Source organism: Papio anubis, chromosome 14 (assembly GCF_008728515.1).
Source record: "Papio anubis isolate 15944 chromosome 14, Panubis1.0, whole genome shotgun sequence".
NCBI lineage: Eukaryota > Metazoa > Chordata > Mammalia > Primates > Cercopithecidae > Papio > Papio anubis.
Window position 1 is genome coordinate 63,229,101 of NC_044989.1, and position 25,690 is coordinate 63,254,790.

Consider the following 25,690-nt stretch of genomic DNA (forward strand, 5'->3'; position numbering starts at 1 on the left):
ATGAGTAGTAATATTTTGGAAGGCATCTTTTTTTCTGCGCAGCAGGTCTCAACAATGGGCTTAAAATATTCAGTAAACCATGCTGTAAAAAGATAGGCTGCCATCCAGGCTTTGTTGTTGCATTTATACAGCACAGCAGAATAGATTTAGCATCATTTTTAAGGGCACTAGGATTTTCTGGAATGGTAAATGAGCATTGACTTCAACTTGAAGTCACATTCTTCAGTATTGACACAAGTTGAAGCTACATTAGCTTCAGACTTTTCTTCTGCAGCTTCCTCACCTCTCTCAGCCTTCATAGAATTGAATAGAGTTAGGGCCTTGCTCTGGATTAGGCTTTGGCTTAAGGGAAAGCTATGGCTGGTTTGATGTTCTATCCAGACCATTAAAACTTTCTCTGCATCAGCAATAAGGCATTATGCATTTTTTAAATCTTTCATGTGTTCACTGGGGTAGAACTTTTAATTTCCTTCAAGAACTTTTTATTTGCATTCATAACTTGTCTGACTGTTTAGCACAAGAGGCCTAGCATTCAGACTGTCTTTGGTTTAGACATGCCTTCCTCACAAAACTTAATCATTTCTAGCTTTTCATTTAAAGGGAGAGACATGCACCTCTTCCTTTCACTTAAACACTTAGTGGCGTTTGCAGGGTTTAACTGGCCTAGTTTCAGTATTGTTGTGTCTGAGAAAATAAGGAGGTCTGGGGAGTGGTAGATGGGGGAACAACCAAGTGGAGCAGTCAGAATGCACACATTATTGATGAAGTTTGCCGTCTTATGTGGGTGTGGTTCATTGCAACCCAAAACAGTTTTAGTAGTAACTGCAAAGATCACTCATCACAAATCGCCATGACAGATATAATGAAAAGATGTAGAATATGGTGATGATGGCAGCGGCGGGCCGTCTGGAGGGGTGGCTGCCATCACGCCTGCTACAGCAGGGAGGCATGGCTGAGGCCACACGCTCCAAGCAGCTGGCAGGAACTGGGGACAAGCAGGAGCCCCACCCCTTCTGAGTTGGGGCTGGAGCTCCCTGGGTGCTACTAAATCTGCCCAAGCCACGCTGCAGACCCAGGTACCCCTCTGCTCTTGGACCCTGGAGCAGGCGGGAGCCCTGCCCTCCCGGGTGCAGCTGCAGCTGTCTAAGTTGGGGCTGTGGACCTGGGCTTCCTGCTGCAGGGAGCAGGCAGGAGCCCCAACCCCCCCGGCACAGCTTGCCCAAACTGCGGCTGCAGACCCAGACATCCCTGTACTCTTGGGGGCCTGGGAAGCTTCCCCTGCCCCCTCAGGCTTGGAAGTACCTGCTCCTGCTATCTGGCTTCTCCCTGCTGTTGGCACCTGCTCCAATCTTGGAACAAAGTTGGAGCTGAGCTCGGGTGCTGTCACAGCCTGGCCAGGTGTGCACGTGCTCAGGACACTGCTGACACACCAGCCCCCTGCCACCTTGGCATCAGATCCCTTCTGGATTGTGGGCACTGACGAGCATAGGAGGGAAGCCAATGGGTGGCTGAGGGCAGCTCCATGCTGGCCTGCAGGCACCTGTTGGCACCTACACCCTAGGCACCATGAATGGCAGCAGGAGGTAGGTTCCTGGGTAGAAGGAGGAGGGTCTCCAGTGAGGCCCCACCTTCAGGCCAGGAAGGGCCTGAAGGCTGGGGGCCAGGCTGCCAGTTCCACAGACCAGAGTGGGGGGCTGTGGTGCTTTTTCCAGGCTGCCCATGGACCAGTCAGCATGCAATTCCTCTTCTCTGAGGCCCATGTAAGCCCTGGGCTCTGTCAGAGCTGAGCAGATATCAGGACAATCAGCTGCAGAGAGAAGCAACCCATTCCAGAAGCCTCTTCTCTTCTAAGAGCTGGGAAGTTGATGGAACTACTTGCCTGCAGAGAGGAGCAACCCACTCCAGGACCTCCACCCTGCTGAGAGCTTGGAATACACCGAGACAACCAGTTGCAAAGAGGAGCAACCCATTCAAGGCCTTCCTGTCTGCTGGGAGCTAGGAAGACAATGGGATGACCTACCTGCAAAGAGGAACAACCCACTCCAAGGTCTCCTCTCTGCTGAGAGCTGCAGAGTTGACAGGATTACCTACCTGCAGAGAAGAGCTTCCACTCCAGGGTCTCCTCTCTGCTGGGAGCTGAACACTTGTCAGGACACCCTGCTTGTGGAAGGGAGCTACCTACTGCATGTCTCCTCTGAGCTGTTCTGTTGCTCAGTAAAGCAGCTCTTTATCTTGCTCACCCTCCACTTGTCTGTGTACCTCATTCTTCTAGTTGCAGAACAAGAACTCAGCTCTTTTAGCCCCATTGAATGGCAGGGTTAAAAGAACTGTAACATAAACAGGGCTGAAACATGCCCTTTGCTCACCACATTGCAGGTGAAGAGAAGAAGAGAAGAGCTGCTGCCCATCAGGGAGCCCATATCTGGGAGCTCCCCGTGCCAGGGCTGTGACTCCCTCTTTGGGGCCCTGTGGTTCCTGGCATTTCCAAGCTTCCAGGTGCCACCATGTTCCTCAGTGCCAGATGTGGAAACTGCAGTGCACCTGGTCTACCTGCAGCCTTGCAGAGAGCTGGTGCCCATGCCACACATGGAGCTTCCCACTCTGCTACAGCAGCTGGTGTGTCTGACTGCACAGTGGCTAGACCCCACTCTCACTCACACTCCCCTCATCACTCCATGCCTGACTCGCCCTTGGTAGACATGGGATCCAGGTTGGTAGCGTGAGCCAAGTGCAGCATGCCAGGCCAAGTGGGTGGAATGAATCCAGCAGGCCTGAGCTAAAAACTCAGGCAGAGACACCACTGGCCACAGAGGTTTCCAGCCAGAAAAGCTACATCCCAAGGATCCTGTAGCAGTACGAATTACCAAAATGTGACACAGACATGAAGTGAGCACATGCTGTTGGAAGAATGGTGCTGATAGACTTGCTAATCTTAGAGTTGTCACAAACTGTCCATTCGTAAGGTGGCAGATGAAATTAAGGTTATTAATAAGCTGACCATGACATAGTGGAAAGTATGCTAGGTTATCCGTGTGGCTCAATATAATTACCAGGGTGCTTAAACGGTAGAGAGTGGCAGAAGAGAAAGTCAGCACATGTGATGTGAAAACAACTTGGCCCACTGTTGCTGGCTTTGAAGATGGAGTAAGGGAGTCACAAGTTAAGGAGTGGCTTCTAGACTTCTAGACAAGGGTGGCTTCTAGAAGCTGGAAAAGGGAGGGAAGCAAATCCTTCCCTATAGGCTCCAGAAAGGAATGCAGCCTAGCAAACATCCTAATTTTAGCCCAGCAAGTCTTCTGATCCCCACAATAGTTGGATAACAAATTTTTTGTTGCTTTAAGCAAAAAAACCCCTCTTTACTTAATAAAAAATGCAATATCTGGGAAGTGCAATAAAATGTGGTATGCCTATAGGTATTTGTTAAGTCTGTTTCCATGTTAATTTGTGTCTCTATAGAATGTAAATTCCACAAGGACAATATCATGTTTGTTTTTGTGTCCCAAGAATAGGTCTTGGCACAGACTGATAAATAAATATTTGTGCAATAGATGAATAGTTGCAGGCAGCCATATTATAAATGCATATTCAATGATTTAGTTCAAATAAAATTTAGCATGTGTCCTTAGATTTACAGTGTTAAAGAACAGTACTTTTAATGTCAAATTTACAACTGTGTTCTACTCCAATCATTTTCTTTCTTTCCTTACTGAATAATCTGAATCTATTTGCTGTATCATAATAACTACATTATTCCTAGGTTTTAACTTTGGAAACATCAGGGATTACCTGTAGTATCCTAAAAGGTTCTTATTTGAATTGTCTAATTTTCACCCACTGGGTGATAATTTCACATATTCAGAGTTGTTCGAAATATAGATGACTCATGTAAAAAATTGTATCTTAAATTTGTTTCTCTGTCCTTTCTTGTTCTCTTTTATTGTCTTTATTATCAGATTTTTCTAAAGCATATACTCTAAAGTTGCCTTAAAATAACAGATCCTATTAAAAAAAAACGGGAGTAGAAAATAATAACTTTTGCTTGCTTTTCTTGTTTTAGTACTGGTTTTTAAAATGCAACATGAAGACATATTTATTGTGTACATAATTCATGCATTTATATTCTTAAAACTTTTTGTTTAAATTTAGAATATTAAACAAATGACAAATATTTTCTATAGTATCAGAGTATATATTTTATTCTGTTTTTAATGTATGTGTTTAAAACACAGTTCTGTTTTACAAATATAAAATGTGAAAGCCAGTGTCAGCTTCTTGGGTTATTATCTCGTTTTGTGTTTATTAACATAGTTTTTATGTTACTAGTATACATTTTAACAATAAAATGTTTTCTATTTTAAAATATGGGTACAGCATAACATTCAGTTAAACATATCTGTTACGGTTCATAAAAATAACATCCACTGAATGTATTCTGTTGATTAACCAAGCATCTCCTCTTTGTCTTTTTGGGTAGCAGCATGCTCCTACTTCTCTTTAATTAAATGACCTTACCTTATATTTGTCTTGACTGGCTTCTGTTTACAGAAATTGTAAACCAGTTGAATGCTCTGAGCAGCTTAGATGAAGATCAAGATGACTGCATAAAGCAAGCAAATATGCCTTCAGCTAAATCAGCCAGTTCCTCTGAAGGTCTAAGAGCTTTCCTCCTTTCTTTCTGCTTCTGATTGCCTGTATTTACTGTGACCTGCTACCTCTTGACTTCTGTCTGTACTTAGCTGTCAGTTTTGTCTTTGTGCTTTTCCTTGAATGTTTTCTTTGGTAATTTGTAGTGCACCAACAGGCAACAAGATAACAGAACTTATCTTTAGCAAAGTCTTGTGTCAGGATCCTTGATAGTGGTTTTAAAACATTTTCAAAGTGCAATGTCATATAACATGCTATTTCTTGAGTGTGTTTATATATTATAAATATATTGTTTTTAGAATATTTGCTTACCATAAGCCCATTTCAGTTATTCCTGTTTGGTAGTGATGAATGTTCTTTCTAAAAGTCTATGTCAGCACTTTTTTTATTGGCTCAAATTAAATTGAGATGGAAGTTTCTTTAGTATAGTTCATTATCTGACATAATTTTCAATTAATACTCAAATGTTTGTTTTGTTTTATTTGAAAATGTTGGTATGCTACAAAATACTTCAATGGCATTCTGTCATTGGTAAAATGCTATATACTATTATTTGCAGGTATTATTCGTGTGAATTTTTACCATTTGAAATGTTTCACAAATGATCAATACTTACACTTAACCATAAGAGGAAACTAACCCATATGTTTATTTTCAGAGCTTATCAACAAACTTAACTTTTTGGATGAAGCAGAAAAGGACTTGGCCACCGTGAATTCAAATCCATTTGATGACTCTGATGTTGCAGAATTAAATCCATTTGGAGATCCTGACTCAGAAGGTAGCAAGTTTTTCTGTCCTTTTAAAGTCTTTGTATAGTCAAGTTGTCTTGAACTGTAAGGGCAGGAAAATATATTCTTAAGAGACTAACAAAAAAAATTATTGTTTATAATGATATTGTGTTCAATACCACTTGGAGTTGATCAGCAATTCTGGGTCACTTCTATGGAATTGCTTTTAAAGAAAAAAGAAAGCCTTACGTAAACATTTACATGGGGCTTTATAAGTCTCATTCATTTGGTCTACCAAGTAAGGTCAGGGATATACTGATTTTGGGGTGGTGGAGGTAGCTTCTCTATATGGATCATTTTCCCTGACACTCAGTCTCATGAGCCCTTCTGACCCTAACTCTATGTCTCTCTGGCTGAGATTCTCTAGCTGAGAATTAGTAGTGAGAGTGAGTTATGCATGTGAAAACATGGAGCAGAGAGTAGGTTAAGAACCGCTGCTATTATATATATACAGCATACTCGTGAGGTGTAAAACCAGGGATTTTTTTTCCTGAGTCATTTTTCTTATCAAGTAGTTTTGAACTCATAAAGCCTGGCTAAGGGCTGTTGCAGAAGTGAGACTTCTGTTTGATTGAACTCTGTATGCTTAACATAAATACAAGAATGATTAACCACTGTTTACATCTTTTTTGACTGCGTCTGAGAAATCTTCATGAGTTTTAAAGAATTTTGCTACTGCCTGTCATGGTGAAAATGAGGTTTTAGCTTCAGGATTCACTCTGTTATAGCAATATCATTTCATAATTCCTTCTCCTTCTCCTCTTCCTTTACTTTCTCCCTTCTTACCAGACTCCAAATTATTAATAGGAAGTTTGTATTCACAAGTTTTTATTTTGTTTGAAGGCTATATATTATGAACGTATTTTAAATCTTAAAAAGGTTACAGTAGCTAGGCATAGTGGCTCATGCCTATAATCCCAGCACTTTGGGAGGCTGAGGCTGGCGGATCACCTGAGGTCACGAGTTTGCAACCAGCCTGACCAACATAGAGAAACCCCATCTCTACTAAAAATACAACAAGTTAGCCCAGCATGGTGGCGTATGCATGTAATCCCAGCTACTCGAGAGGCTGAGGCAGAAGAATTGCTTGAAACTGGGAGGCAGGGGTTGCGGTGACCAAGATTGCACCACTGCTCTCTAGCCTGGACAACAAGAGCGAAACTCCATCTCAGAAAAAGAAAAAAAAAAGTCAAAATAAATCGCAGAGGCAGTCAACAACTACCTCTTTTCATAGATTAGGAGGCTGAGACCGAGAGAAGTTAAATGATTTGACTTTAGGTAGATGGAAGTGGAGTTGGAGCTAAGATTCTTATCAGGTATCTTCTTTTGACCACACAACTTCTTGATTTTGTACTACATACAATTAAGTATATTGAGTTCAAAAATATTTACAAAATGTTTGAGACATTCAGTATTTGAACTTTCTATTTTAAAATCAAATAAGTTTTCTAAATGTAAGTCTGTTATCAGAGGTATAAAAGAGAGTGGCAGACAACACGTAAGATCATATTTCTATGTAGAAGAGGTAAGCCAGCCTGATTCAGAATCTTTAATTATACCTGTAGAGCCAAACAAATACATGTCAACCAGAGTTCTCTTTAAATATATGCCTATTAGAATCTTTGGAGTAAGTATTTTTTATTATAAAAATATTTTTATAGAAATAATTTATCTTTATTGATTAAAAACTTGCAGCCTCAAAACAGAAGTATTTGGGGAAGAAAAAAATGTGTTGCAATTGTTCAGATGGTTCTTTTTTTGGTTTTACAGCTTCAGTTCTCCTCTTATATTTATGTGCTTGAGTGGCTTTTTTTTTTTTTGAGACGGAGTCTCACTCTGTCACCCAGGCTGGAGTGCAGTGGCACACTCTTGGCTCACTGCAACCTCCAACTCCCGGGTTCAAATGTTTCTCCTGCCTCAGCCTCCCGAGTAGCCTGGATTACAGGCGCATGCCACCATATCCAGTTAATTTTTGTATTTTTAGTAGAGACGAGGTTTCATCATGTTGATTGGGATGGTCTCAATCTCATGACCTTGTAATCCACCCACTTTAGCCTCCCAAAGTGCTGGGATTACAGGCGTGAGCCACCACACCTGGCCCTTGAGTGACTTTTTTAGAAAGCTATTAAATGTAGGCCGGGCACAGTGGTTCACACCTGTAATCCTAGAACTTTGGGAGGCCAAGGCGGGTGGATTGTTTGAGACCAGGGGTTTGAGATGAGCCTGGCTGACATGGTGAAACCCATCTCTACTTAATATACAAAAGTTAGCCCAGTGTAGGGCACGCACCTATAATCCCAGATGTTCGGGAGGCTGAGGCAGGAGAATCACTTGAACCCAGGAGACAAAGGTTGCAGTGAGTCAAGATCGTGCCACTGCACCCCAGCCTGGGCGACAGAGTGAGTGAAACTCCAGCTCGGGAAAAGAGAGAGAGAGAGAAAGAGAGAAAGGAAGGAGTCTTCTCTTAAACCCGCCTTTGTTGCCTATTCTAGCATCTTCAAATCTTGCTCTATAGTTTGTATACTTTCTTGCTTTTGGTGTTGTAACTGATGAATTTGCTTGGATTAATTTTTGCAATCGTCTTCCTGAAAGAAAGAAATAAAAACCTTATTTTTATTGACTCATTTTGTCAGTTTCTTAAGCATTTGAGCCCTGATATTTGTTAATACAAAATTGGATAGGAAAAACTTTACAGTCTCTCTTCCCTTATGGAGAAAAGCAAATGCTTAATTTACATGATTTTAAAGATTCTAGTGGTGTTAAGTTTGATTATTATCATGGTATTACAAAAGATACTATTGCTGAGTCTCTTCTTTAATGTAGGCTATGTTTAAATTCATTTCAAGTATTGATTTACTATGATTTTATGACTTCTCTTTCACACTTTTTACTTGCTTCACCATGGTGTACAGAATTTCAGCTCAGAAGTTTTCATTTTATGTTCTTTTCAACATAAAGACAAATTTTCTGGGCTAACATCTAGAGTATACGTAGTCTGATTTTAAAATACAAAAGTCATTGGCCAGGTGCGGTGGCTCACACCTATAATCCCAGGCCTTTGGGAGGCTGAGGTGGGCAGATCACCTGAGGTCAGGAGTTCAAGACCAGCCTGGCTAACAGGGTGAAACCCCATCTCTACTAAAATTACAAGAAATTAGCCAGGCATGGTGGCATGTGCCTGTAATCCCAGCTACTCGGGAGGCTGAGGCAGGAGAATATCTTGATCCTGGGAGACAGAGGTTGCAGTGAGCCGAGATTGTGCCATTGCACTCCAGCCTGGGCAACAAGAGTGAAACTCTATCTCAAAAAAATAAAATAAAAGTCATTAATAAATGTCAGTCATAAAATTTTTATAATAATCAGATTAAGTTGTTTGAAATGTCACTTAGGAAACAGTTTTTCTTGAGAATTTCAATAACCAATTTCCTGCCTTCCTCTCACAGAATATTTTAGCATTGCATAGTATAATTAAAATTACTTTTAATACACTATGACTTTTGGCTTGCTGAAATTTTTCTACAATTTGATAAAATATTTTTATCAGCAAATCTTAGACAGTTTTATTACAAATTCTTGTTTTGTTTTAAAATGCTAACAAACCTAAAAGAAAAAGCCTCATGCTAAGTACTGCTACTATTATAGTAGTTTTGTATTTTGAGTCAGAGTTTTATTTTAAAAGTACCACTGAAGCCGGGCACAGTGGCTCACGCCTGTAATCCCAGCACTTTGGGAGACTGAGGCAGGTGGATCACTTGAGGACAGGAATCCAAGACCAGCCTGACCAACATGGTGAAACCCTGTCTCTACTAAAAATACAAAAATTAACCAGGTGTGGTGGCACATGCCTGTAATCCCAGCTACTCTTGAGACTGAGGTGGGAGAATCGCTTGAACTGGGGAGGCAGAGATTGTAGTAAGCTGAGATCGCACTACTGCACTCCAGCCTGGGCAACAGAGTGAAACTGTGTCTCAAAAAATAAAAATAAAAGTACCATCGTTTTCAAATTAAAATTTGAAATAATAAAAGCTAGAAAAACTTGGTATCTCTATCAGCTTACCAGTATTATTATAGTGCTTTCAACCTGAAGATTCTTATGTTATTATTGATCGGATTTAAGTTATATTGAAAAAATATTCTCATTAAAAACTCTAAAGATTTAAGGTCTTTTAGCATACAGAAACCTGTTCTTTGAAAACTTTGAGGAAACAATTTCAGTGGCATGTGAGTATATTTACAACACAGGACAGAATGAATTATCAGATCCCTGAGTGGTCTGTGCTTATGTAAATACCAAAGAACATTTCAGAAATGAGTCAGTTTCCTGTTCTTTTTATTTTATTTTATTTATTTTAGTTTTCTGGGTTTTTTTGAGACAGAGTCTCGCTCTGTTTCCCAGGCTGGAGTTCAGTGGTGCAATCTCAGCTCACTGCAATCTCTGACTCCTGGATTCAAGCGATTCTCCTGCCTCAGCCTCCTCAGTAGCTGGGATTGCAGGCACCCGCCACCGTACTGGGCTAGTTTTTGTATATTAAGTAGAGACAGGGTTTCACCATGTTGGCCAGGCTGGTCTCGAACTCCTTGACCTCAAGTGATCTATCCACCTTGGCCTCCCAAAGTGTTGGGATTACAGGTGGAAGCCACTGTGCCCAGCGTTAAATTTTATTTTTGAATTGAGGTCATGCTCTGTCACCCAGGCTGGAGTGCAGTGGTACAATCATGGCTCACTGCAGCCTTGAACTCTTGGGTTCCAGCCATCCTTCCACTGCAGCCTCCCTAGGAACTGGGACTACAGGTGCACGCCACCACAACCAGCCCATTTCATGTTCTTTTAAAAACAGAAATTTGTTATGTATCAGTTTGTAATGGCAAGCTGGTAGACTATAATAAAAGAATATAATTTTGCACATCTAAGAAAACATTTTCAAAATTGACATATCATAATGTTAATACTGTTAGATACTGCAGAGGATCTCAAGAAACAGTAAAGATCCAAAAATGCCATTTTTGGGAGTACCACTCCTGGAGAAATTGACAGAGGTTTTATATATCACATCTTCTGAACATTAAGAATACTTAACCCCTCTAAAGTATATTATTGTTTTATTATTGCTTTGCACTTTCTCAGCCCCATAGAGCTTATTAATTTAATAGTCATATTTTTGAGAATACTAAACAATATTAGAAAATATCATATGGTATTAATGTGATTTAATTCATCTGCTTTTATTTCATAGAACCGATCACTGAAACAGCTTCACCTAGAAGAACAGAAGACTCTTTTTATAATAACAGCTATAATCCCTTTAAAGAGGTGCAGACTCTACAGTATCTGAACCCATTCGATGAGCCAGAAGCATTTGTGACCATAAAGGATTCTCCTCCCCAGTCTACAAAAAGAAAAAATATAAGACCTGTGGACATGAGCAAGTACCTCTATGCTGATAGTTCTAAAACTGAAGAAGAAGAGTTGGATGAGTAAGTACATTTCATTTTGCTATCATCACAAGTTAGTCTCTATGTTAACTAAAGAGATTCTTTTGTAATGTACCTTTAGATGGGTACAAATCATTAATGTACACTTTATAAGTCAGTATCTAACTCATCCACTATCTGAATGTTTATAGTCTTAAACCTTATTCTCCCAACCTCTTCCAGGTAGGTGTGTGTAGACCCTAAACTAACTAGTGAGGAAGATCTATTCCTAGAATCTCTTGTTGGAATTCCAATTGTGTCTTCTCACATAAACTATATTACAAACGGTATTTAGATTTGTTTTTTTTTTTTTGTCAAACTCTAGACATTAAACTTCAGTTGTGTTACAGGTCTGTTGGCAAGGAGAACAAAATAATCATTTGTGGTATTGATGTGATAAGACGACTTGTATAGATATCAAACAATGTAATAATAATATTTCTAAATTAGGGATTATCACAAGCTCAGTATGAATAGACTGTGTAATTAGGGCTGCCGTTTGCCCAAATCTGGAGTGGGGATAAAAAGGGGATGTGTTCATATTGTAATCTGGAGTTACACAGTTCACAGCCCATATGGCTACAGACCATGACCCTAAGTGTGCTTTAAAAGCAGCAGCAAAACCTCCACTTCCAGCCATGATGGGATAACGCAGACTGGATTTAGCCTTTTAAACAACTAAAAACTGGAGTAAGATTATATGAAACAGTAAGATTCAGACACTGGACACAAACAGCACAGGATAATGATCCCTGAGAGAACAGAAACAAAGAAGATGAGCCCTGCAATTATGTAACGTTATTTGTGGGAGAGAGTTTCTAAATGCAGTTCAGAGAGAAAAAAATGCAGACAGATCCCAGTAATCACCCTGAATTAAGGAGACAGAGTTTGGACTTGGGAGTACTGAGGTGACTAGAATTTGTATGTCCACAAAGACTTCTACGTAAATATTTTAACATCTTTATTGATTATAATAACAAAATGGGAACAATTCAAATATCTGTCAACAGGCAAATGGATAAATAAATTGTGGCATATCCATACAATGCAGTACTACTCAGTAATAAAGAGGAACAAACTATTGGTAAATTGCAAGATCATTACGCTGAGTGAAAGAAGACAGACCGGAAAATAGTATACTGTGTGATACCATTTATTTTAAACTCTAGAACATGCAAACAATCTATAGTGAGAAAAAGCAGATCAGTAGTTGTTTACAATCAGAACTGGAGTGAGGAAGAGGTTAAAAAGGGGCACCCAGGAGACTTTTGGAAGGACTGGAAATGTTTGTTATCTTGATTTGTGCTGATGGTTTCACACTTGCATGCATGCATAAAAAATACTGATTAAATTTTATTTTCAAGTGTCAGCCGTTTATTGTTTATTGTTTATGCCTAAATAAAGCTGTTTTAAAAAGAACAACAATCTTTAACTTTAATAACAGAAATATTATATCACATGAGTGATTTCCAGCTTGGAATTCTTGGGCCTTTAGGTCTATTTGATGTAAATAATTGGTGTGTGACTGGAGAGATCTTTAAAATATTTAATAATAAGTAATATAATTATATGATAAATATTAATAATTATATGATCACTTGTGAGGCTATATGAGTCTTTGCTTTCCTTGGAAATACATAAACTTTTGTGTATTAACATTATTTAGAACTTGGAAAAAATAGTTATTTCTTTAAAAATGCAGCTTGAAAATATTTCAAAATACTGTATATGTGGGTTGAGAGGGGAATAATAATAAGGCTCCTTTGAATCATGAAAGTTTGGGGTAATTGCTTTGTGCAAAGGGAGAGATGTTATCTCTCTACTGTGCATTGGTTAGCTCTTATTTTGAGCACTATTTGTCTACTAGTTGTTGTATTTTATAAGGGGCATTGGTGATTCAGAATGTTAACAAAGTAGAGAAAAAGTCATTAAAGTGTTCAGAAACCACATCAAATAAACAATGATTGAGAGTACAGGGATCGTTTGATTTTTAAAAGAGATAATTTAAGGGAACTGTAATAACTAACTTCAAATATTTTGAGACTAGATGGGTGTGGTGACCCACACCTGTAATCCCAACACTTTGGGAGGCCAAGACAGGTGGATCACCTGAGGTCAGGAGATCGAGACCAGCCTGACCAACATGGTGAGACCCCCTCTCTACTGAAAATACAAAATTAGCCAGGTGTAGTGGCAGGTGCCTGTAATCCCAGCTACTCAGGAGGCTGAGGTGGGAGAATCACTTGAATCTGGGAGGCAGAGGTTGCAGTGAGCCCAGACCATGCCACTGCACTCCAGCCTGGGACTACAGAGCAAGACTCCATCTCAAAAAAAAAAAAAAAAAAAAAAAAAGATTTTGAGACTTTTATTTGAAAGAGTGAGAAAATTGACTTGTTTTCTATTGCTCTGGAGTTGTGTTTCTCATCTTTTCCACATTTTATAACATGTGCTACATGCTTCCTGGGAATGGCTAGGTTTTGATAAAACCTAAAAAGGTTCTAATCTCTAAAAGTCTCAGAATTACACCATAATAATCATCTGATTCTAAACCCAAACCCAGGTTGACATCTTATTACTAATTAATAACTATATGGGGGGTTGAAAAGTTGGCCTAACACTTGGTAAAGTTATTATATTTGTTTTCTTTGAAATAGCTAACATGTGATTGAAATAAAATTTCTCATGGGTGGTGTAGGTGCTGAGTAATAGCCACACACCTAGAATATTTGAATGTAAATGCAAACTTTAAGTACAGGCATTCAGGTATTCCAAAATACATGAGTATTACACAACACACTCACACCTGCTCTCTTATTAACAAATTAAAGAGACATCTAATGTTTGCTTAAACTTTTTAAATGCCTTAATAAAAACTAAAATCAGAATCACTGGGTGTTTCCTTTTGGCCATTCTTTTTCCACATGAAAGTCACAGTCTTTACAAGTTTCTCATGAATAAAGAGCGTTCTAACTTGCTCAATCATCTGGGGTTACCAGAGGGAGTCTGTAAATACTCTAGCTTCTTTATTTTGTAGAAATATACACACAAGTTCTAAAGATTGCACATAAGCTAATGTGCAAGTCCAGGAAGAACTCTGTTTGTATTAATTACTTGTTTGGTATTTATCATCTTTTCTCTGCAAAAATTTATAGGTTCAATGTCAGTAGCAGAAATCTTCCAAAATTCGTTCTTACTTCAATAATAAACTTACGACCTTTCATCAAGCAAAAAACCTATATGACTCATCTTCCATTACCAAATTCTTCCTGTATACTCTATGACATTAAACTATCACAAATAAATAGTACGGAATCCTTTGATGTGTGGAATTACCTTTAGTATCCCAGCATATCCATAAGCACAAAGAGAAAGTATTCATCCTTCCTTGCCTTTTAGGACGTGTCCTTTACACTTAACAACTGCATGGGTTTCTCAGTTACTTATATTTGGGGGGTAATTCAACTCTTCTAGTTTATATAGTAAAAATGAAAACCAATAAACCAATATTATTTTTTCAGAACTTTTATGAAGTGACTTTTGAGGCCTAGCATGCAGTCATTTCTGGTATGGTTTTGTGTCAGTTTCCCAGTGAAACCTTTCATTGAATTTTATTCAGGGAAGCTACATGCCCATTTTAATAACTTGGAGTTTGTTTTTCCAAAGAAACATAGATATCAAGGTGAGAGGAAGAGACTCTTCCTTAGCTTCATTTTGTATTATTTTTCCAGTATGTTTAAATTAATCCTGAACCAACTTTGGTTTTTCTCTCTATAATTCATTTTTCTTGATGAATTGTTTTCTAAACAATAAATAATGTCATTTAAAATTATTCTGTCCAATTTTCTCCTTAATATAACCAGTGAATTTTCAACTTACAATGAGTTAGTGATATAACTAATTTATTACTCAAATATACAATACCGAGATAAAAATAATTGTCTCTTAGAGTGATGCATAAAGTTCTGAAATAGATTTTTCAAATCATAGGTGATCAACAGATTGTAAAAATAGTCCCAATTCTGTAAATATTTTTTCTTTGCTTACATTTATTTATATTTAAAATATATTAATCAGCAAGTATGTAACTTGTCATTGTAAAGAAAGGGATAAGTGTTTGCACAGTACTATCTCTGTACAGCTACTATTCCTGTTCATTTTCATAGCACTTAAAAAAATTGATATGTGCTTCACATAACATGAAATTATACAGTTTAAAATGTACATGTCAGTGACTTTTAGTATGTTCACTATATTGTTATGCTATTACCACTATCTAATACCAGGATGTTTTCATCACCACAAAAAGAAACCTCATACCTATTACCATTTAGTCCCAATTCCCCACTTCCTTCATTCTCTGGCTACCACTAATCTGCTTTTTTTTTCTGTGAATTTGACTATTCTGGACATTTTACCTAAATGGAAACATTTCCTGTTCATTCTTGAAAAGTAAGGAATTGAATTTAAGTTAGGGATCTCTGATCTAGAAAGGGAAAAGGACCATTCAAAACTTTCGTAAGTAGAGGCTTCTTGTCCTTATTCTGATTTAGTGCCTAACCAGTAGTGGTGTCAGCACACTGTTGTCTCAGAGGTGAATTACAAGTGTGTAGAGATATTAATTTTCTTAGTCCTAAAGTACTTGGCAAATGCAAGTGTTAAACACTCTGAAGAGAGGCACTCTTAGCTTAGACTACACAGGAATTCTTCAGATGAAACTCTGAACTCACAATATAGAATTACAAAACACACAAGGAAACAGTTTACTAAGAGGAAGAGTCAGGAGACAAAAGAAATAGTAGGATTATACATGCAAGAACTTCAAATACTAGATTTGTCAGATAGAGACTATAAAATAAGTATGTTTAAATGATTAGTAACTCAAATCTTTGTAACTGAGGTATCATGCACACAGATATATGAAGAAATACACTTATTAAAATTAAAAATTCCTGGAGAATTGAATATTAGACATGAAGAAAAAATGAACTGGATCAGAGATGTGAGAGAGTTATCTAGAATATAGCAGAAGAATAAAGATTTATAAAAATGGAAAGGCTAGGAAACCTGACAAGTAGTTGTTCAACATAGATATAAGATATTTCAAAGAGAACAGAGAAAATACAGAAGTGGCTATCAAAGAGATAAAGGCAGATAATTTTTCAGAACCAATAAAACACATGACTCTTCAGACTCAGGAAATACAAAGAGTCTGAAACAGAATAAATCAAAAGAAATCCACACCTAGACATGTCATAGGTGTCAAAATTGCTCAAACCAGAAATAAAGAGAAGATCTTAACAACTACATAGAAAAGATGACTTACAAAGGAGCAACGTTAGGCTGACAGTGGATTAATATCTACAAAACACTGAGATAGAATAACTGACGACTAGAATTCTCTACCCAGCTAAACTATCACTTAAATGTAAGGCTGAAATAAAGACATTTTCAAAGCCTAGGAGAATTTACTATAAGCAGAACCTTGCTGATTGAACCACTAAAACATGTTCCATAATGAGGGGAGAATTTAACATAGAAGAAAAGATGAAATACAAGAAAGTGTAACAGAGCTCAAGCATAAAAAAGAAATCAAATCGAGATTTTTACATCTTCCTTTTCCTTGGGTATGGAAAATATACAGGATTTATTATTTTTAATATTTAATATTTTTCTAAGTTTCTATATATAATAGTTTGAGCTGAATGTGACCTTGTATTAAATATTTTTAAGTACTTTTTAAAGCCAAATTTTAAAAACTCTGGATAAAAATGGACCAAAAGATTAACAGTCATTATTTCCAAATTCTGGGTTATCACTGGTTTGGGTTTTATTTGAAAAAAGAAATTTTAGTTTTCAGTGCACGTTTATTATTTTACTTGTAAATGAACTATTTTTTGAGAGACATCTAACAATAATTCTTCTTTCACTTAGATCAAACCCTTTTTATGAACCTAAATCAACTCCTTCTCCAAGTAATTTGGTAAATCCTATTCAAGAACTGGAAACTGAAAGGCGAGTGAAAAGAAAGGCCCCGGCTCCACCAGTCCTTTCACCAAAAACAGGAGGAGTAAATGAAAACACAGTTTCTGCAGGAAAAGATCTCTCTACTTCTCCTAAGGTAGGATTTTATTCATAGTAAAACATGTATTAATATTTGCTCTTTTCTCCCCATGCCATTTAATTTAAATTAAGAAAAGACATTTTTGGCTATTTTTGATGATTTAAAAATAATATCCAAGAAAATCGATTTTACTGCAACACTGCATTTATGTTTGTGAGCCCATAAGTTTACAGTACAGTATGGATTGGATGGTTTGGGTTAAGATTGTTTTTAAAATGCTGTTTTGAAATGAGAGGAAGAAAGGTCTTATAATTGTAAGACTAGTGCTTTAAAGAAAGGATACTCTATAACTATCAGAGAGCTTCAGCAGACAGGTCCCTGCTGATGCATACCCACCCACCGCCTCCCCCACAGCACTTTGATGGCATATGTGCATGTGCACACAGACCTCACCACCCTGTTGTCACTGATGGGCTTGTGCACGGACCTTGTGACTACCACCCTGACCCTACCATTCCCCCCCCAGTGGACACATATGTGCACCCTGCCACCCCGCCATTGCTGGTGTAAGCATATGCACACAGACCCTGCCACCCTGCCCCTGCCAGCATGTAGGCACTGCTGCCCCATCCCTGCTGGTGTATGCGTACCACACTTCATTGCCGCCACTGGTGCAAGTGCACGTGCACAGTCCCCACTGCCCATGGGCATGAACCCCACTGCAACCACCCCGATGAAATGCTTTTGCCAGCACCCCACATCAGAGTGATCTTGCCAGCAGACTGGGAATATCTCAGCCCCTCGAGCACAGCAGTTGCTTAACCTTGAGGCCCCAGATAACAAAGCTGTGGGTCTGGTACCAGGCCCTCAGGGTTAAAGCGTGCAACCCACGAATGCTGAGAGAGCCTTGGCCCCTTGAAATAATCCAGAAACAAAGCCAGTCATCTGAACACAACGTATACCATAGTCAAACCTTCAATGACATCAAATAATGTAAAAGTAAAAAATTGCATCCAAAGGACAGCAGCTTCAAAGATTAAAGGAACATCAGCCGACACAGATGAGAAAGAGCCAGTGCAAGAACTCTGGCAACTCAAAAACCCAGTGTCTTCTTACCTCAAAACAATCACACTGGCTCCCCAGCAATGATACTTAACCAGACTGAAATGGCTAAAATGACACACATAGAATTCAGAATCTGGATAGCCATAGGGATCATCAAAATTCAGGAGAAAGTTGAAATGTAATCCAGGGAATCCAATAAAATGATACAAGAGCTGAAAAATGAAATAGTCATTTTAGGAAAGAACCAAATTTATCTGATAGAGCTGAAAAACTCACTACAAGGATTTCATAATACAATCGGAAGTATTAACAGCAGAATAGACCAAGCTGAGGAAAGACTCTCAGAGCTTGGAGACCAATTCTTCTAAACAGCTCAGTCAGACAAAAATAAAGAAAAAAAAAAAAAGAATGAACTAATAAAACCCTTAAGAAATATGAGATTATGTAAAGAAACCAAACCGACTACTCATTGGCATCCCTGAAACAGAGGGAGAGAGAGCAAGCAACTTGGAAAACATATTCAAGGATATTGTCCGTGAAAATTTCCCCATCCTTGCTAGAGAGGTCAACGTTCAAATGGAGGAAATTCAGAGAACCCCTGTGAGATTCTATATAAGATGACCATCCCTAAGTCATATGGTCATCAGATTCTCCCAGATCCAAGTGAAAGAAAAAAATATTAAAGGCAGTTAGAGAGAAAGGGCAGGTCATCTATAACAGGAACTCCACCAGGCTAACCACAGACCTTTCAACAGAAACCCTACAAGCAAGAAGAGGTTGGTAGCCTATATTCAACATTCATAAAGAAAAGAAATCCCAACCAAGAATTTTCATATCCAGCCAAACTAAACTTCATACGATAAGAATAAATAAATTTCTTTTCAGAAAAGCAAATGCTAAGGGAATTTGTTACCACAGACCTGCCTTATAGGAGGTCCTTAAGGGAGTGCTAAACATAGAAACCAAAGATAATTATTGGCCACCACAAAAACACAGCTAAATACATAGACCATTGTATTAGTCTGTTCTCACACTACTATAAAAAACTACCCAAGATGGGGTAATTTATTTTAAAATGAGGTTAAATTGACTCACAGTTCTGCAGGCTGAATAGGAGACAAGGCTAGGGAGGCCTCAGGACACTTAAAATCATGGCAGAAAGCAAAGGGGAAGCCAGCATGTCTTACATGGTGGGGGCAGAAGGAAGAGAGAGAAAAGGGGGAAGTGCTACACACATTCAAATAACCAGATCTCATGAGAACTCACTCAGTATCATAAGAACAGCAAGGGGAAATCTGCCTCATAATCCAATCACATCCCACCAGGCCCCTCCTCCAACACTGGGAATTACAATTTGACATAAGATTTGGGTGGAGGCACAGAGTCAAACCATATCAACCATGGACACTATAAAGCATCTACACAATCAAGTCTATATAACAATTAGCTAACAACACAATGATAGAATCAAATCCACATATGACAGTATTAACCTTGAATGTAAAATATCAAATCTGCCATTGTGTGCCCCACTTAAAAGGCACAGAATAGTAGGTTGGATAAAGAAGACCCAACTGTATGCTGTCTTTAAGAGACCCATTTCACATGCATTGACACCCATAGGCTCAAAGTAAAGGGATAGAGAAAAATCTGCCAAGCAAACGGAAAAGGGCCAAAAAGAGGACAGGTTGCTATTTCTAATGCTAGACACAGACTTTAAGCCAACAAAGATCAAAAAACACAAAGAAGGCCATTACATAATAGTAAGGGGTTCAATTCAATAAGAAGACTTAGCTATTCTAAATAATATACACCCAACACTGGAGCACCCAGATTCATAAAACACATTCTTAGGGACCTATAAAGAGACTTAGATAACTACACAATAATAATTGGAGCCTTCAACACCCCACTGACAGTATCACCCAGGCAGAAAACTAATAAAGATACTCAGAACCTAAACGTGACACTTAACTGAATGGACCTAACAGACATCTACAGAACACTCTGACCGACAACAGAATATACTTATTTTCATCTGCACGTGACACATACTCCAAAATCAACCACATGCTCAGTCATAACACAATTCTCAACAAATTCAGTATAACTGAAATCATACTAACCATACCTTCAGACGACAGCACAATAAAAACAGAAATCAATTCTAAGACCATCTCTCAAAACCATGTTGGAAATTAACCTGCTCCTGAATGACTTTTGGGTAAACAAATAAGGCAGAAATCAAGAAATTCTTTGAAACAAATGAAAACAAAAATACAACAAACCAGAATCTCTGGGACACAGCTAAAGCAGTATTAAGAGGAAAGCTTGTAACACCAAGTGCCCACATTAAAAAGTTAGAAAGATCTCAAATTAACAACCTTGTACTACACCTAGAGGAACTAGGGAATCAAGAACAAACCAACACAAAGCTAGCAGAAGATGACAACCAAAATCAGAGCTGAAGTCTATGAAATTGAGGCTTGAAAAACAGTACATAAAGATCAGTGAACCCAAAAGTTGGTTTTTTGAAAAAATAAATAAGATTGACAGACTGCTCATTAGGCTAATAAAGAAAAAAGAGAAGATTCAAATACATATCAGAAATGACAAAGGAGACATTACCACCAACCCCACAGAAATAGGAAAAACATTCAGAGACTATTATGACTCCCTCTATGCACAGAAACTGGAAAACCTACAAGATATGACTAAATTACTGGAAACACACAACCTCCCAAGACTGAACCAGGAAGAAATTGAAACTCTGAACAGACCAATAATAAGATCTGAAGTTGAATCACTAATAAAAAACCTACCAAAAAGAAAAAGCCCTGGACTAGACAGATTCATGACTGAATTCTACCAGACGTATAAAGAAGAGCTGATAACCAATCCTACTGAAACTTTCCAAAAAAATAAGATGAGGGACTCCTCTCTAACTAATTATGTGAGACCAGCACCTTTACAAAACCTGGCAAAGACACAACAAAAAAGGAAAACTTCAGACCAATATCCTTTGATGAATGTGGATGCAAAAATTCTTAACAAAAATACTAGAAAACTAAACCCAGCAGCACATCAAAATGCTAACCCACCATGATCAAGGAGGTTTCATTCCTGTGATGTAAGGTTGGTCCAAAATATGTAAATCATTAAATGTGATTCATCACATAAACAGAACTAAAGACAAAAACTACATGTTTTTGGCTGGGCACAGTGGCTCACACCTGTAATCCTAGCACTTTGGGAGACTGAGGCGGGTGGATCACCTGAGATCCTGAGTTTGAGACCAGCCTGGCCAAAATGGTGAAATTGAAATTTCACTGTCTCTATTAAAAATACAAAAATTAGCCAGGTGTGGTGGGCGCCTATAGTCCCAGCTATTTGGGAGTCTGAGGCAAGAGAATCGCTTGAACCCAGAAGGCGGAGGTTGCAGTGACCCAAGATTGCACCACTCCAGCCTGGGTGACAGGATGAGACTCTGTCTCAAAAAAACCCAAAAAACTACATGTTTATCTGATTAGATGCAGAAAAAGCTATCAATAAATTTTAACATCCCTTCATGTTAAAAACCCTTAACAAACTAGGTATTAAAGGAACATGCCTCAAAATATTAAGAGCCATCTGTAACAGTCCTGCAGTTAACACCATACTGAATGGGCAAAAGCTGGAAGTATTCCCCTTGAGGACCAGAAAAAGACAAGGATGCCCACTGTCACCACTCCTATTCAACTTAGTACTGGAAGTCCTAGCCAGAGCATTCACACAAGAGAAAGAAATAGAAACAATCCAAATAGGAAGAGAAGTCAAACAATCACTTTTCCTAAATGGTATGATTTTATATTGAGAAAACCTCATAGTTTCTGCCCCAAAGCTCCTAGATCCAATAAACAACTTCAGCAAGATTTCAGGATACAAAATTAATGTACAAAAATCAATATCATTTCTATACACCTACAAGTCTGTATGACATCCAAGCTGAAAGCCAAATTAAGAACACAATCCTATTCACAATACACACACACACACACACACACACACACACACACACAGCCTATGAATACAGCTAACCAGGGAGAAGAAAGATCTCTGTAATGAGAATTACAAAACACTGTTGAAAGAAATCAGGATGACAAAAACAAGTGCAAAAACATTATATGCTCATGGATAGGAAAAATCAATATTAAAATGGCCTATTGCCAAAAGCAATTTGCAGATTCAATGCTATTTGTATCAAAAGTACCAACTAATTTTTCACAAAATTAGAAAAAAAAAAACTATTCCAAAATTCATGTGGAATAACAACAACAAATAGCCTGAATAGCCAGTGCAATCCTAAGCCAAAAGAACAAAACTTGAGGCATCACGCTATCTGACTTTAGACTATACTAGAAGGGTACAGTAATCAGAACAGCATGGTACTGGTAGACACACAGAACAATGGAACAGTTTAGAGAACTCAAATAAAGCCACACATCTATAACCATCTGATCTTTGAGAACGTTGACAAAAACAAGCAATGGGGAAAGGATTCATTATTCAACAAGTGGTGCCAGGTTAACTGGATAGCCATGTACAGAAGATTGAAACTGGACCCCTTCCTTTCACCACATACAAAAATTAACTCAAGATGCATTAAAGACTTAAATGTAAAACCTAAAACTATAAAAACCCTAGAAGAAAGCCTAGGAAATACCATTATGTGATATTGGCCCTGATAAAGATTTCATGACAAAAACTCCAATAGCAATTGTGAAAAAAAAAAAAAAAAGAAAATTGATAAATGAGACCTAGTCAAACTAAAGAGCTTCTGCACAGCAAGGACTTCATGTCTAAAACACCAAAAGCAATGGCAACAGAAGCCAAAATTGACAAATGAGATCTAATTAAACTAAAGAGCTTCTGCACAGCGAAAGAAACTACCATCAGAGTGAACAGGCAACCTACAGAATGGGAGAACATTTTTGCAGTCTACTCATATCTGACAAAGGGCTAATATCCAGAACCTACAAAGAACTCAAACAAATTTACAAGAAATAAACAAACAACCCCATCAAAAAGTGGGCAAAGGATATGAACAGACATTTCTCAAAAGAAGACATTTATGCAACCAACAGACAAATGAAAAAATGCTCATCATCACTCTCCATCAGAGAAATGTAAATCAAAACCACAATGAGATACCATCTCACACCAGTTAGAATGGCAGTCATTAAAAAGTCAGGAAGCAACAGGTGCTGGAGAGGATGTGGAGAAATAGGAACACTTTTACACTGTTGGTGGGACTGTAAACTAGTTCAACCATTGTGGAAAACAGTGTGGCGATTCCTCAAGGATCTAGAACTAGAAATACCGTTTGACCCAGTCATCCCATTACTGGGTATATACCCAAAGGATTATAAATCATGCTGCTATAAAGACACATGCACACGTATGTTTATTGCGGCACTATTCACAACAGCAAAGACTTGGAACCAACCCAAATATCCATCAGTGACAGACTGGATTAAGAAAATGTGGCATATATACACCATGGAATACTATGCAGCCATGAAAAAGGATGAGTTCATGTCCTTTGTAGGGACGTGGATGAAGCTGGAAACCATCATTCTCAGCAAACTATCACAAGAACAGAAAACCAAACACAGCATGTTCTCACTCATAGGTGGGAATTGAACAATGAGATCACCTGGACTCTGGAAGGGGAACACCATACACCGGGGCCTGTTGTGGTAGGGGGAGTGGGGAGGTATAGCATTAGGAGATATACCTAATGTAAATGATAAGTTAATGGGTACAGCACACCAACTTGGCACATATATACATATGTAACAAACCTGCACATTGTGCACATGTACCCTAGAACATAAAGTATAATAGAAAATAATAATAATAATAAAGGAAGAAAAACAAAACAAAACAAAAAACAAACAAAAAAACAGAAAACAAAAACTCTCGCCAGAGTAAACAGACAATCTATAGAATTGGAGAAAATATTTTCCAACTATGTATCTGAGAAAGGTCTAATATCCAAAATCCATACGTAACTTAAATTAACAAGCAAAAAACAACCAAGCAACCCCATTAAAAAATGAGCAAAGAACATGAAAACACACTTCCCAAAAGAATGCCTACATGTGGCCATCTGGTATATGAGAAAAAAATGCTCAACATCAGTAATCTTTTGAGAGATGCATATCAAAACCACGATGAGATACTGTCTCATACCAGGCAGAATGGCTATCACTAAAAAGTCAAAAAATAACAGTTGCTGGTGAGGTTGCAGAGAAAAGGGAATACTTATACACTGCTGGTGGGAATGTGAAATAGTTCAGCCACTATGGAAAACAATTTGGAGATTTCCCAAAGAACTTAAAACAGATATACCATTCCATCCAGAAATCCCATTACTAGGTATATACCCAAAGGAATGTAACTTGTTCTACAGTAAAGACACATGCATGCGTATGTTTATCACAGCACTAATCACAATAGAAAACACACTGGATCAACCTACATTGCCCATCAGCAGTAGACCAAATAATGAAAATGTGATACATATATACCATGGAATACTACACAGCCATAAAAAAGAACAAAATCATGTTCTTTGCAGCACATGGATGGAGCTGGAGGCCGTTATCCTAAACAAATTAACACAGGAACGGAAAACCAAATACTGCATGTTCTCACTTATAAGTAGGAGCTAAACATTTAGTACACATGGACACAAAGAAGGGAACAATAAACACTGGGGCCTGCTTGTGGGTAGAGGGTGGGAGGAGGGTGAGAATCAAAACTGTACCTACTGGATGCTGTGTTTTTTACTTGGGTGATGAAATAATCTATACACCAATCCCCCATGACATGCAATTTACTCATGTAATAAACCTGCACATGTATGTCCTGAACCTGTAATACAAGTTGGAAAGGAAAAACAGACAAAAAAAGAAAGAAGGAAAGGAAAGGGGAAAGGAAAGAGGAAAGGAAAGGGGAAAGGAGAGAGGAAGGGAAAGGAGCTCTAAAGCAGCTAGGCATGAGAGACAGCTTTATACTAATATAGAGGAAGAAATCTAAATCATCCTTTGACAAATGAACTGGAAAGATTAAGGCTCAGTCCAGGTAAATGTTTTATTGAAGAATTTCAATTTTGTGACTTTGATTTATGTCAAGGTATAATTTTGGATTGTCACTCTTTTTTAGAAATTTTAATATGTGATGACTACATGGAAAGGTAAAACACCTTTGGAACAAAACCTAAAGCTATTGAACGATTCCGTTGTAAATAATATAGTGTCTTCTGTGTGTTGGTCTTAGCAAATTTTTTTAGGTAAATAACTTTTGCCTATCTAGTCATGGGTGTGTTGTTACCACTGTATTAGGTTATTTAATTTTTGTAGGTAGTAATGTTAAAAATGAGATTAACTTGATCTCAGAGGGATAAAGAAAAAATTACAAGTCCCCCACCTCCTGCCAGTAGAGAAAGGATTGGAACCTAGCATTTCCATTAATATTTTATGATGTTGGAACCATACTCTACTCAGGTACCTGGGCTTCTATTTTTCTCAAGGACATTGAAATTCAGTAGTTTCTTTTGAGTAGACAATTTTTCATTTCATTCTGTGGCTTTTGTTAAATGCCAGACTTCTGA

General features: G+C 38.1%; 1 protein-coding gene across 14 annotated transcripts in view; it reads left to right on the top strand.

Annotated features, from left to right (window-relative positions):
• Nucleotides 1–25,690, top strand: part of EHBP1 (EH domain binding protein 1) — a 402,091-nt gene that overhangs the window by 214,725 nt on the left and 161,676 nt on the right. For 10 of the 14 annotated variants that reach the window (XM_009184288.4, XM_009184284.3, XM_009184285.4 and 7 more), the window contains 4 exons: nucleotides 4,546–4,650; nucleotides 5,303–5,425; nucleotides 10,670–10,910; nucleotides 16,839–17,025. In XM_009184288.4, coding sequence (XP_009182552.1) covers nucleotides 4,546–4,650; nucleotides 5,303–5,425; nucleotides 10,670–10,910; nucleotides 16,839–17,025 — 656 coding nt within the window. The remainder of the gene's footprint in view (nucleotides 1–4,545; nucleotides 4,651–5,302; nucleotides 5,426–10,669; nucleotides 10,911–16,838; nucleotides 17,026–25,690) is intronic. The other 4 variants (XM_031655231.1, XM_031655232.1, XM_003908714.4 and 1 more) reach the window with 1 other exon arrangement.